This window comes from Eucyclogobius newberryi, unplaced genomic scaffold (assembly GCF_026437365.1).
Source record: "Eucyclogobius newberryi isolate DKJ021-1_F unplaced genomic scaffold, fEucNew1.0.hap1 SCAF_7, whole genome shotgun sequence".
Classification (NCBI taxonomy): Eukaryota; Metazoa; Chordata; class Actinopteri; order Gobiiformes; family Gobiidae; genus Eucyclogobius; species Eucyclogobius newberryi.
In genome coordinates, this window is record NW_027316389.1 from 18,764,572 (window position 1) to 18,777,830 (window position 13,259).

General features: G+C 41.5%; 1 protein-coding gene across 2 annotated transcripts in view; it reads right to left on the reverse strand.

Moving 5' to 3' along the window:
* Positions 1–13,259, reverse strand: part of mon2 (MON2 homolog, regulator of endosome-to-Golgi trafficking) — a 50,663-nt gene that overhangs the window by 19,603 nt on the left and 17,801 nt on the right. For both annotated transcript variants that reach the window (XM_072435184.1, XM_072435185.1), the window contains exons 11-22: positions 12,810–12,963; positions 12,542–12,732; positions 12,261–12,342; positions 11,938–12,119; positions 10,121–10,233; positions 8,010–8,114; positions 7,290–7,370; positions 7,019–7,092; positions 5,181–5,271; positions 4,940–5,041; positions 2,518–2,628; positions 137–312 (exon numbers count right to left, since the gene is read on the reverse strand). In XM_072435184.1, the coding sequence (XP_072291285.1) occupies positions 137–312; positions 2,518–2,628; positions 4,940–5,041; positions 5,181–5,271; positions 7,019–7,092; positions 7,290–7,370; positions 8,010–8,114; positions 10,121–10,233; positions 11,938–12,119; positions 12,261–12,342; positions 12,542–12,732; positions 12,810–12,963 (1,462 nt within the window). The remainder of the gene's footprint in view (positions 1–136; positions 313–2,517; positions 2,629–4,939; positions 5,042–5,180; positions 5,272–7,018; positions 7,093–7,289; positions 7,371–8,009; positions 8,115–10,120; positions 10,234–11,937; positions 12,120–12,260; positions 12,343–12,541; positions 12,733–12,809; positions 12,964–13,259) is intronic.

The window sequence follows — 13,259 nt, forward strand, 5'->3', positions numbered from 1 at the left end:
AAATCCTTGAGCTGAACCAAAGACATTCAGTTCAAGATGACCATGTTTACAAGTTTCTTACAGTTACAGTATTGAAACATAAAACAATGACATTTATCTATGATGGTATAGCATATCTCATGAGCAGTGTTCTCACCCCTGGTCATTGCGTATGGCCCCTATGACCCCCAGCACCAGGGGCCAGCCGGGCCCCAGCCCGTCACCCTGGCTCTGCAGGATCTGCAGCACACTCTCCAGCTGCTTCTGCCGGATGTCTGCGTGCAGCACGTTGGACAGCTCCTTCAGAGGGTTCAGGAGCAAGAGCTGCAGCCGCTGGGAAAGTGGAGAAAAGGAAAGGTATTTTTACAGTTTAATTTACATGAGTCAGTCCTGAGGTCGAAATGAGACCAGTGTGTGCTGTCTGCATCTTATTATAAAGCAGGAAGTAACGCTGATACATTGTTAGCATGCTAGTAGTTGTTAGCAAAACTCTTTCTCAGGCTTCCTCTCCCTGGAAACGTATAAAACTCACTGCAGTGAATAATGATGTTGCTCTGAATGTGTTAGAGAAAGGAAAACATTTGCTGCAAACACATGGAAATAAACTAGCTCTTATCCTTAATCCCTAAAAAAAAATGAATTATATACTTGTTTTTCTTTTAAAATAAATTTACATGATCTGTTTTTCACATTTATAAAGATGAGCAATATTGGGTTTGCACACCTCTAAAATGTCTTTTGTTTCAAATAAAGATTCAATCATTGCTTTATCTGTCTGAGGTGAAGGTCAGTGACGACTTCTCAAAAGCAAATGTGTCATGTCTGTTGCATTTCAAACATTAGGGAACAGATAAAAGAGTAAAAGAACTTATGAAATGCCACGCATTACGTAATGAAATTCTTAACCTAACAAAGGCCCGGCGGCGTGCGAAATAAGACAATAAGAAAGAAAGAAATAAGATAATAAATATACCATAGTTTATTTTTAGACAATTACAGTATTTGAAAAACTGTGTAACCAAAATGCAAATAGAAGCGTGTTTAAAACAAAGGGAAAGGGAGTCTATACAGCTCACAGTTAAGTTAACACAATAAGAACTTACTCAATGAATAAGGATGATGTTTATTTACGTCTTTGTTAAATACCTGGTTCTGTGACAGGGTTTATGTCGTTGTACTTGAATACCTGGTTCTGTGACAGGGTTTATGTCGTTGTAGTTTGATACCTGGTTCGTGACAGGGTTTATGTCGTTGTACTTGAATACCTGGTTCTGTGACAGGGTTTATGTCGTTGTAGTTTGATACCTGGTTCGTGACAGGGTTTATGTCGTTGTACTTGAATACCTGGTTCTATAACAGGATTTATGTCGTTGTAGTTGAATACCTGGTTCTGTGACAGGGTTTATGTCGTTGTAGTTTAATACCTGGTTCTGTGACAGGGTTTATGTCGTTGTTTAATACCAGGTTCTGTGACAGGATTTATGTCGTTGTAGTTAAATACCTGGTTCTGTGACAGAGTTTATGTTGTTGTAGTTTAATACCTGGTTCTGTGACAGGGTTTATGTCGTTTTAGTTTAATACCTGGTTCTGTGACAGGGTTTATGTCGTTTTAGTTTAATACCTGGTTCTGTGACGGGGTTTATGTCGTTGTAGTTTAACACCTGGTTCTGTGACAGGGTTTATGTCATCTGCCTGAAGAGTGGGTCCAGTTCGCCTCAGTCGGCCCCTTATCTGCCTGAAGAGTGGGTCCGGGTCCAGCTCCAGTCTCCCTCGTGTCCGTCTGTCCGTCTGTGAGAGTCGGATCTCTCCTTCACTGGAACTCCTCCAGGTTTCTACGCTTTTTATTTGCAGTTTTTCCTGGCCGAGAAGGAGAGTCTAAGGACAGAGGACCCTGGGACATCGTCCCTCGCCACCACAGACATTGTCTGACTCCCTCGCCACCACAGACATTGTTGATTCATTTCTCCCTGTGGCTCTCAGAGGCAACTGTTGTTGTGATTTTGGGCCTTACAAAAATAAATTGATTTGATTTGATTTGATGTCGTTGTAGTTAAATACCTGGTTCTGTGACAGAGTTTATGTCGTTGTAGTTGAATACATGGTTCTGTGACAGGGTTTATGTCGTTTTAGTTTAATACCTGGTTCTGTGACAGGGTTTATGTCGTTGTAGTTGAATACCTGGTTCTGTAACAGGATTTATGTTGTTGTAGTTTAATATCAGGTTCTGTGACAGGGTTTATGTCGTTGTAGTTTAATACCTGGTTCTGTGACAGGGTTTATGTCGTTGTAGTTGAATACCTGGTTCTGTGACAGAGTTTATGTTGTTGTAGTTGAAAACCTGGTTCTGTGACAGGGTTTATGTCGTTGTACTTTAATACCTGGTTCTGTGACAGGGTTTATGTCGTTGTACTTTAATACCTGGTTCTGTGACAGGTTTTATGTCGTTGTACTTTAATACCTGGTTCTGTGACAGGGTTTATGTCGTTGTACTTTAATACCTGGTTCTGTGACAGGGTTTATGTCGTTGTACTTTAATACCTGGTTCTGTGACAGGGGCGGGCCGTGCTTGTAGGCCAGACCAGCTTTGATGAGTGACGTCAGCGCCTCGGCTCCCCACTCTCTCATGCGAGCGTTTGGATGCTGGCAAACCTGCAGCACAACCACAAGTGGACACCAATGACACACTAAGCAATTCAATGATTTATATTGACTAAATCTGGAGGAAAATTTGATGTGTGTGTGTAGATTTATGTCATTCACATTTCAAATTGAATCTGGTGAGATGAATAATAAAGCGTGCATAGGCAGAAAGCGTAATAAATCCTATTACATGATTCAATGCAAATCTACTTATATCCGACTTAGCAGATGTTAGCGTGTCTTAAATATATTTCTGTCAACAAAGCTTCCTTTTATTTTCAATTCTCAATTTAAAGAGGTCAATGCAAACATGTGTTCAGTTTAGCTGCATCCTCTTTTCTCAAACAAACTCTTTCACGGCATCGTCTTTGGTCTTCTTGGCCTTCAGTTTCCTGCATCTCCGACCTCAGCCTTCTGCTACTCACATATCCAGTATTGCCTGTGTACCGTGTATTCACTGTACTCCATCTCAATCAAACTCTACATTCAAAACATTTTCACAGATGTGCGATTACGGAGGCGGTGAATTTGCACACGCGCGACACAGAAAAGACGACACATAGACGACATTTATTCAAAGCTAATCACAGACCTGCAAATGACCTCAGAGTGCATGTGACGGGGGAGAATACTAAAACGTACTTAACACCATTCAGGAAACGCTTGCCTCTTTTTGCTAGTTTGACAAGCTAATTTAGTCAGTTAGTTGGTTTCCTGTGGAACATTAGAAGCAGCTTTGACACAAGTAAGAGTAATCACAACGTCCATTTACACGTATAACAATAAAGGCTTTTGTTTGGATAGACTCATGTTTTAACTGTAAGTAAAAGTGCAGGTTTCTCTGCCCATTCCAGATTATTTCTGTTGTTTTTTGCCTGTTTTATGGATGAATTCGGTCTAATTCCCCATATTTTCCAACTTTTCTACACAAACTGCCACTTGACTGATGACAAATAATTACCACGCCACCAAATGAAGTAATAGAAAGTATAAGTAAACCTGTCACGTGCACTTTACGATTGCGCTTTGCAAGACGGAGCATGGATTTCCGAAACAAAAAGCAAAGACACTTGACATTTACATCACTTTATATGTTTAGTTTGATCTTTTGAATGATCTTTGAAGATGCTAATTCTACAGGGACAGACTGGGGGGACGGGGAAAGCTAACAATTAGGAATGAAGATCCAGGCTTACCTTCTGCAAACAGACAGGAGTGCAAAAGAGAGAGAGAAGAGATAGAGAAAATGTAAAAGAAACGTCTTTCAAATATGCAAAAGATATTATCAGACAGAATCTCTCTTGACACACATTTTAGTAGTAAGTCGTGAATCCAAGTTACAGGGTCGAATATTTAGTGATTATTGTTGCGTTACGACTTGGAATATGTCATGGTCTAATCAGTTATACTAGAAGACGGATTATTTATTGAATTAAGATGATGTTGTGTCATAAAACAAGCCAGAACCACCTCAACAAGAAGTTAAAGGTGCTCTGTGTAACATCTGTCATGTAGATATGGTATTGCTTTGCCAGAAATCTTCCAAAAGCATGGCCTAAAACTGATCCATCTGCCATTTTTCTCCTCCAATTACATATTTTAATTGCTCCCAAAATAGCTCTAAATCCATGCATTGTTACTGCGCTGTCGTCTCCGTGCAAATAGATGAGTTTAATGCCGTACTGTGGAATATTTCAGGCAAGGGAGTAACAAACAAGTGGTGGTATGCAACAGAAAAAAATGACCAAAATGACATAGTGTACCTTTAAAATAAACACTAAAAAATTTCAAAAAACTGAAAGAATACTGGTATAAATCTAGCTTATGTTGTTTTGATTGCAAATGAATGAGTTTAATGCCATATTGTGGAATATTTCAGGCCAAGGAGTAACAAACAAGTGGTGGTACGTAACAGAAAAAATTACAAAAATGACATAGTGTACCTTTAAATTAGAGAATATAAAATTTAAAATTTAAAGAATATTGGTATAAATCTAGATTATATTGTTTTGATTCCAAATAAATGAGTTTAATGCCATACTGTGGAATATTTCAGGCCAGGGAGTAACAAACAAGTGGTTTCTGGCAACAGAAAAAATGACAGCGTACCTTTAAAATAAAAAATGGAAAGAATACTGGTATAAATCTAGCTTATATTGTTTTGTTTGGCCTGACACTCGCTGCTACGGATGAAAAAAACTGCAAAAACTACTGAAAACTGTGACTTGTGTACACAGCAGGATTATAACTTATAACTTGAACAAAAGCCCAGTTTAACCAGGACATTCTTAAAGGTGTAATTGAAGTGAAAAGCGCATACCTCGAGTAGATGTCCCGTCAGCGGCCTCCACAGGATCTCGATGCGGTCCATGTTTACCAAACCCGTCTCCAGCAGTTTGGCCACAGCAAACAAAGACGGCTCCTGGAGAGAAACAGAGAGAGAGTTATGATATTCTACAGTCCCTGGGAAAACTGTAATAGCGGTAATTATCATTCAGGTATGACTTTCCTAACGCATTCGGAGCATCTTAATTATGATATTCGCGCTGCTCGTTCTTTACCTTGTTGTTTCCGAAGGCCATTTCCATTGCTTCCAGTGAGAGGGAGCAGAGTGCGTTGATCAGGTGATGCAGAGACACGTCGTCCAGGTATCTATGGAATGAGAAGTTGTGACAATGAAGAGCAACTTCAAATGGTAAATACACAAACAAGTACCTGATTTTTATGGGTTTAAAACTTTAAAAAACAGAACTAGTTTGTTTTAAACTGTTTGTAGAGGCGGTCCACGTGCACTCTGAGCATCCTAAATATTCACAGAGATGAGTTTATATATAAGATTTCTGAAATTCTAGCTAAAGTTTGCGGCTTCGCCGCTCAGAGACCGTGACAGGTATCAATGTAATTTGGATAACTTTTGATGTCCCACTCCTCAGTAGCAATTTCACCAAATTTCAGCTTTTTAGGGCCAACGCCCTGGGAGGAGTTCGTAAAAGTACGACGTTTGGAAAAACTCCAGAGTCATGCTTTGCCATTTTTGAAGCAATACGGCCGACATTTGGTTGGGCGGACGGCGTTGCCGTGTTAATATTTTTTACTTCTCTTGTCACCATCTACCTCTGCGCCAAATTTCATGATTCTACGATCAGATTTTTTTTGGGTCATTTCCCATCTCTCAATGCATTTTTGGTACATTTGGGGGCGCTGACGAGCCAATTTTTTTTATTTTAGAAAAAGGAAATAGCCAGAATGTAGAGAGGCACGATTTTTAGAGGTGTGCAAATTTTTGTGACTTTTCGTCAATGTTCACTGGGTGAAAAATAGGGGGGTTGGTCCCGAGAAGAAAGAAAGAAGAAAGAATAATATTCCGATGCGAAAACAATGTTTCCCATTTTTCAAATATCATAAACTATACATTTTCTACCTCATGGTGTGGGTCCCTGGTCACTGACGGGCACTTTTGTTAATTTTGAGTGGGCTCCGCCAACTTTGTGTTTTTGGCCCTCTATACAGTAATAATGTTAAATTTTTGCCTTACATGCTTATATGCACGGAACATGCAAGATATGGGGAACGTATTCGTGAGCTACTTAGCGCAAATGAGTGCTTTATACAGTAAAGTGCTCGTTTAGTGCGCACTTTTGCACGGGCTTCGCCTGTTTACAAAGGTAATGTTCCATTTTCCTACTACTAATTAGTCTGCACGGGGCGAGCATGAGTGAAGGAGTGCGTTAGTGAGTGTTTGGAAGTGGGCGAGCGCTTCACGCTCGATTTCGTGCGCTCTTTCGCAGCCGTGCTTCGCACGGCCTTACGAGATTAATAGGCCTCTCGCCAGCTTGTGGCGCTCGGGCCTAATAATATTATTGGTTATTTTCACACTTGCAACCGCATTTCATACTCCAGTGCGACTTATATATGTTTTTTTTCTTCTCTATTATGCTGGTGCGACTTATACTGCTATGCTTTTACAATATATCTGTGCTGGGGCAAAACAGATTTGACTTTATTACAGGCAAAAAACTGTGTACAAGCCCTGTAATAATTTAGAATAGATTAAGTAAACTAAATGACAGTTGGTCTGTTGTCAATTAATCAGCTGGAATTGAACCAGAGAGCTTATGCTGAGGGGTGAACGTTCTAACCACTGAGCCTTCAACTTTTAGAGTGGACATTTCTAACATCCAGGTTTCTTTTGTGTTGCATAACTAACTGGGGAATGACTTGTGAGTACTCAGAGGACGTAGTGCACTGAAAGAAGTGAGCAAAACAGAACTCCAGGTATGTTTTTGATAAAGGAACAATAATGACACGCGTTCAAAAGCTCCAAAAGTCCATTTGGTACGACGCGTCCCCTTTAAAAACCTTCAGTTCAGGCTTCATCGTGTACACCGGTGGTACGTACTGTGAGCTCTCGAACAGTCTGGAGAGGATGTTGGAGATCACGGGTAAATCTGTCATTACTGCGGTCGTCAGCACCTGAAAACAACGTGTTACAACAACAGACTGTTAGAAAACTCATACGCACTCATACGTGTTAATTCAGACTCCGCGCGGGGATATTACGTCAAGGTGAGGCCTCGTTTTGTAGCTGGTTATCAACATTTATTACGTGTATTACGGTTGTCAAATTCCATCGTTTTCTACAAGCAAACCTGGCGTAAAAGGCGACGTACCGTGCTTGGACCCTCAACAGCTCGACCGGGTTTTAAGGCACCGCCGACAGCAGGTTTCAGCCCGAGAATCCACACTAAATGCTGAAGTAGAAACAAAGACAAATGGTACCGTATTTTCCAGACTATAAGGCGCACCGGATTATAAGTCAATGAATGGTCTATTTTCGATAATGTTTCATATATAAAGGCGCATTGAGGTCAGGTGGTTGAGCACAACCAGAATTCATCCATATATAAGGCGCACTGTAGATTTTTTGAGAAAAAAGGTTTGCTTAGTGTGGAAAATACGGTATATAACAAAGAATAGTACAGTACAAATGGAGAATGCAGCAGCTTGCAATCGATCAATATGAGGGCGGAAAAATAGCAATTAATTTTTATGTTATTTTCCCCTTATACTAATACTTTTACTTTAATTCTACCATGGACCATCCCTGAACCAATGAGGATGACGGCGACACAAATGCTTTTACTACATCTTGTGCAGGTAGCACATTTAATTCTATGACACATAAAAAAAACAATGCAAATTTCCGTGAATGAATGTGTTGCAGTATCCCTTGCGGATCAATAAAGTAGCTTTGTTTCTCTGTGTGTGTTTCTTCGTGCGTGTTTGTTTCTCCGTGCATGTTTGTTTCTCCGTGCATGTTTGTTTCTCCGTGCGTGTTTGTTTCTCCGTGCGTGTTTGTTTCTCCGTGCATTGGGCGTGTGGGCGGGCACCTGTAGTGTGGCCAGGACGAGCTGCCAGGACGAGCCCAAAACGGCTCCGTGGCAGTGGGCCAGGTTCAGCAGGGTCCTCATACACTGGATGTTCTTGGCAGTGAGCTACAGGAGAGAGAAGAGGGAGGGAGAAGAGGGAGAGAGGGGAAAAGAGAGGGGTGAGGAGGAGAGAGAGAGGGAACGGGGAGCGGAGGAAGAGAGTGTGAGAAAGAGTGTGAGAAAGAGAGTTAGAGGAAGAGGGAAATAGAAGCCGAAGGAAGAAAGAGATGGAAGGAGGATAGAGAGAAAAAAAGAAAGAAAGAGAAAGTAAGAGAGAAAGGGTGGAGAGAAGGAAAAGAGACAGATAGGAGAGGGAGAGAGAAATAAATAGAACGGAGAAAGGAGACAGAAAGAACAGGAATAGAGGAGAGAAAGAGTGAGAGAGGAAAATAATGAGTGTGAGGGGGAGAAGTAGAAGAGAAGGAGAATGGGGGTGAGAGAGAGAAGAGGAGAGACGATAGAAAGATAGTAAGGGAGTGAGACGAAAAGAATGAAAAAGACACAGGTGGGATACAGGGGGAGAAGTGAGGGACAGAGAGAGAAAGAAAATAGGCAGAGTAAGGAGAAAGAAAGTGGAACAGGCCAGAGAAGATAGAGAGAAAGGGGAATAGAAAGAAAGAGGAAGGAAGAGGAAAAGAATTAGAGGAAGCGAGAGAGCGAGGAGAAAAGAGACAGTAAAAGGACAGAACAAGCGGGAGAGGTGGGATAAAGACAACAGAAGGAAGAGAGAAGTAAGAGTGAGAGAAGAAAAGAATGAGAGGGACACAGGCGGGATACGGAGGGAAGTGAGAGCAAGAAAAGGGGCAGAGTAAGGAGGAAGAAAGTGGAACAGGCCAGAGAAGAGAGAGAGAAGAGAGAGAGAGAACAGAGAGACGAGAGAAAAGAGAGAGAGGAGAGAGAAGAGAGACGAGAGAAAAGAGAGAGAGAGAAGAGAGGAGAGAGAGAGAGAAGACAGAAGAAGAGCGAGGAAGAGAGAGAGGGAGAAAGAGAGAGAGAGGGAGAAAGAGAAAGGAAGAGAGAGAGAGGGAGGAAGAGAGCGAGAGAGAGAGCGAGAGAGCGAGAGAGAGAGACAAAGTTATAGCACTTCACCAGTTGAGCTGTCAGCTCCGCTCGTCCAAATGACTTCATTATTCCTGGTTAATGTCAAACAGCAGCAGAGTTTGGGCCTGTCACACATGCATTATATATAACCTCTGACGCTGGAGGCTCCGTCTGGCCCCGGATGCACCTCGTGTAGGACGTCTTCATAAGATCTGTCTGCGCCTGTGTGACTGCTGTCGAATATGTGTGTGTTTTTATAGCGTTATTGTGGAGCACGGGACAAATTTGCATATTATGTGTATGTTATTTGATATAGCATTGTCATAATACTGATGGTCTTTAGAAGGAACGGTTTGGGAAAAGGCTGAGGAGGAGCATTGGATATCCACAGAATTTAGACTATTAGATTCATTATGTTCTAACTTCTATTCATATATTACAGTCCGCAGAGCAGGTTCTTGATTCTGGTACAACAAACCTTTAAACAATTGTTGAGAAAAGCCTTTAGGGCATGATTAAAACAACATTTATTTGGCAAATGTTAGCTAAAATAGGCCCTCATCTGAAGCTAAGTGAAAAATTTGAACAAGTTTATATTCTTATCAATTCATTATCGATACTAAAGAAAAAGGCGTCATACCCAATATACATTTTGACACTACTATGATGCATATTATTTTAGAAGATGAAGTGATACACATGAGCTACTTTAACAAAACAAAAACGACAGAGCTACTTCTGTTAGCGGTCGCGAGAGATTGAGATGAAATAACAGTAACTACACGGGTAGACATCTGCAGTCTTTTCATCAACGACAAAATATCACTTTCTTTGCTAGTGCCACACAGTTTCTGAAGCTAAATCACTTCAGGAAAGGTCGAGTTTTGCCCCATTTATGTAAGTTTCTTCACATCAATACTTTCTCTAATATCTCTAATTCTCTAATATCAGCGCTAGTGTTAGCATCTCATATCGGAAATGCGGCCAAATCTGGAGCCTTGAAAGGTAAAATTGGGAGTGATTGGTCTCACCACCACAGTGCCCTGGGGCTGAGCGGACAGAGGCTGCCCCACCGCCACCACCTGCTGATGGGACTCGCTGGACGGGCTGATGATCTGCACATTCTGCCCCTGGATCGAATACGCTGCGGACACGACAACGATCCTGTTAGTTATCGCACATAATCCAGGTCATATGCAACAAGGCTGAAAGTAACAGTCATTTTCAGAGACAAACAGTCACACGATTAGTTCAATTGTACACTGAGAGTTGTGGAAATGCATTTGTAAATAAATAGTGAGTGAATGCTTCTAGAAAGAAACTGTTATTGATGCGTGTTTACCGTATTTTCCGCAATATAAGGCGCATTAAGCGAAAACAAAACGTGTACCACACAAACTCGCTTCGAGGTCAGTCAGCACAACCAGAATTAATACATATATATATATATATGGCGCACTGGATTATAAAGTGCACTGTCGTTTTTTGAGGAAAATAAATGCTTTTAAGTGTGCCTTATAGTGCTGAATATACGGTAATACTGAAAGTGGGGCAAAAAAACTGAATCTGAAACTTTCTGAATGTCAAAGTCATGATAATGTGATGTAAATGGACAAAAATAAATCTTTACAATAGGTTTACTTTTAGGTATTAAGAGTACAGATTAGGTTTTGCTTCTTCTGAATAAATGTATTTAATGTTTTATGGCGATGTGTGCACGGTTATCTTCTTCTAAACCGTCCCTTCTGCATTGTTTTCATTGCTAACTCCCTCTTCTTTGTTAATTTACCCATTTACTCGCAGCATGAACCAACGTGCATCTGTGGGCTTGGCTTTAAAAACTGCTCGTTTGAGTGCGTACGCCGTCCCCAGACACTTGCTGAACTGCAGAAGTGAACATGCAAAGTGAGGGATTAGTTTAGGGCGATGGGGAGCGCGCCTGGCAGCAGCGTGTGTCCGACCATACGGGAGCACGCTCATTAGTCCGAAAACATAAATACGCATGAAGACTGGAGGACTGGCTCGGGGCTGCGGGGAATTAACGCGCTAGAGAGCTGAAAGACTTAACTTAACTCAACTCTAATTCAAATTGTGTTTCTATAAGTGCATAAGACAGTTTTTTTATAGATGGAAAGTGGAGGTTTGGGAAGAAAAGTTGACAAAAAAAAGAGTGAAATGTGTTGAGTTAAGACCATAAATCATCGCCAGTCTCATTCTGAACATTTCTGCCACAAACGACGCTCATTGCAACAGAGTTATTTTGTCATTTTCTCATATTATCATGATGAGGGAACGCCTGGGTGACAGAAACTTATGTGTGGTTTACAAGTACCGTATTTTCCGGATTATAAGTCGCAGCTTTTTACATCGTTTTGGCCGGGGTGAGACTTATACTCCAGTGCGACTTATATGTTTTTTTCTTCTCTATTATGCATTTTTGGCTGGTGCAACTTATAATCCGTAAAGTACAGTGCACATTATTTCAAGCTCAATAACATGAACATAAATTATAAAAATGATAAACATTTCCAAAACTAAGAAAGATTTTTAGCCACCGTTTTTTTCGGACTATAAGTCGCACCGGAGTACAAGTCGCACCAGCCAAAAAAAATGCATAATAGAGAAGAAAAAAACATATATAAATAGCACTGGAGTATGAAATGTGGTTGCAAGTGTGAAAATAACAAATAATATCACATATAAGTCGCTCCGGAGTATAAGAATAAGTATAAATATAAGTATAAGTCGCACCCCGGGAAAAACTATGAAAAAAGGTGCAACTTATTGTCAGGAAAATACGGTAAATCTTAAATATAATAATTCATTCATTACTACAGCCCGACTCTACCTTTGCTGGAGATGCTGTTAGCGTTGGTGCTGAGGACAGTGAGTGCGTAGTGAGGAGGCAGAGAGGCTTTACAAATGGCCGTGATGAACGCGTCCCGTGGCGTGACCAAACCGAGACGACCACAAAGAGACGCCATGCTCAGCTCCGCCTTCAAAATGTTCTCTGTCGCCGTCTCGTCCGTGCTACGGGGACAGAGATGCACATTTGACATAAGAAAGTTACCATTTAAGTCACCTCCATCAATAAAAGGACGTTTCCAACTTATAGGATACAATTAGTAACTATTAATTAACCATTAGTAATTATTGTTTAAATGATGTTACCTGGCATCTAGCAGCAAAGATAATGCCGCCAAAAGACCACACCAACAGGCACTGACCATCTCCTCCCAAACCAAGTGAGCTCCTGAAATGTAACAAAGGATTTAAGTTGGACTCGTTTGGAAATGAAAACACTCAAAACTCTTAAAATGAAAGTTACTGACTATGACTTTCAAAGGTTCAGTTTAAGGTATACTTGGCCACGGTAGAGACAGTTCTTTCATTCAGTGCAGTGGTGTCCCTTAAATCAGTTAAAAAAAAAAAAAAAAGCACAATGTTTTCACCTGTAGGAGGTTCCCACACCTGGTCTGGGTGTGTCTCTCTGAACTCTGCGGCGGACCCGTCTTCAGCAGACAGCTCTCTCTCGATCATGGTGGTGATGCCTCTGACCAGGTCCAGCAGAGCGCTGAAGGCCACAGACATGGCATAGCCCTCAGGGATGGAGGGCGGCTCCACTTTGTCCAGCATCTCCAGACTGGAACAGGACCAACAGAAACAAGTTAAAGGAACAAATTCATGCATTTGAGTAATCCTGTATCTGATGAGACATACTACGTGGCCTTGGCGCTGCCCTGTATGCTGACGGGCAGCAGAGGGATCCAGGTGCCGCGGTACTCAAACGCTGCCTGAGTGCTGAGGTTTCCACTGGACCCTCCTGCTCCGGGACCGCCCTGAGCCGAGCCCTGTGGACCCGCGCCGGCCCCACCTGAGGACACGGGACATACACCACGTTTATTTGACTATAACACCATCGCAGCATTAAAACATTGTTGAAAATAAATGATTCAAATCCTATACTCTCACATCCGGAAAAACAGCGCCACCACATGGTGTTCAGCTGCTATAATAAAACTGTCCGAGCCTCTAACCATGTCTCAACGTCCTGCTGTGGACTGTGCGCAGCTCGAGGCAGAGACCAGCAAACGAGTCACAAATTTAACTCATTTATTTAATATAATAATCATCATCAGTGTTGTGTAGCCTTTCATTCACCTCAAGGTC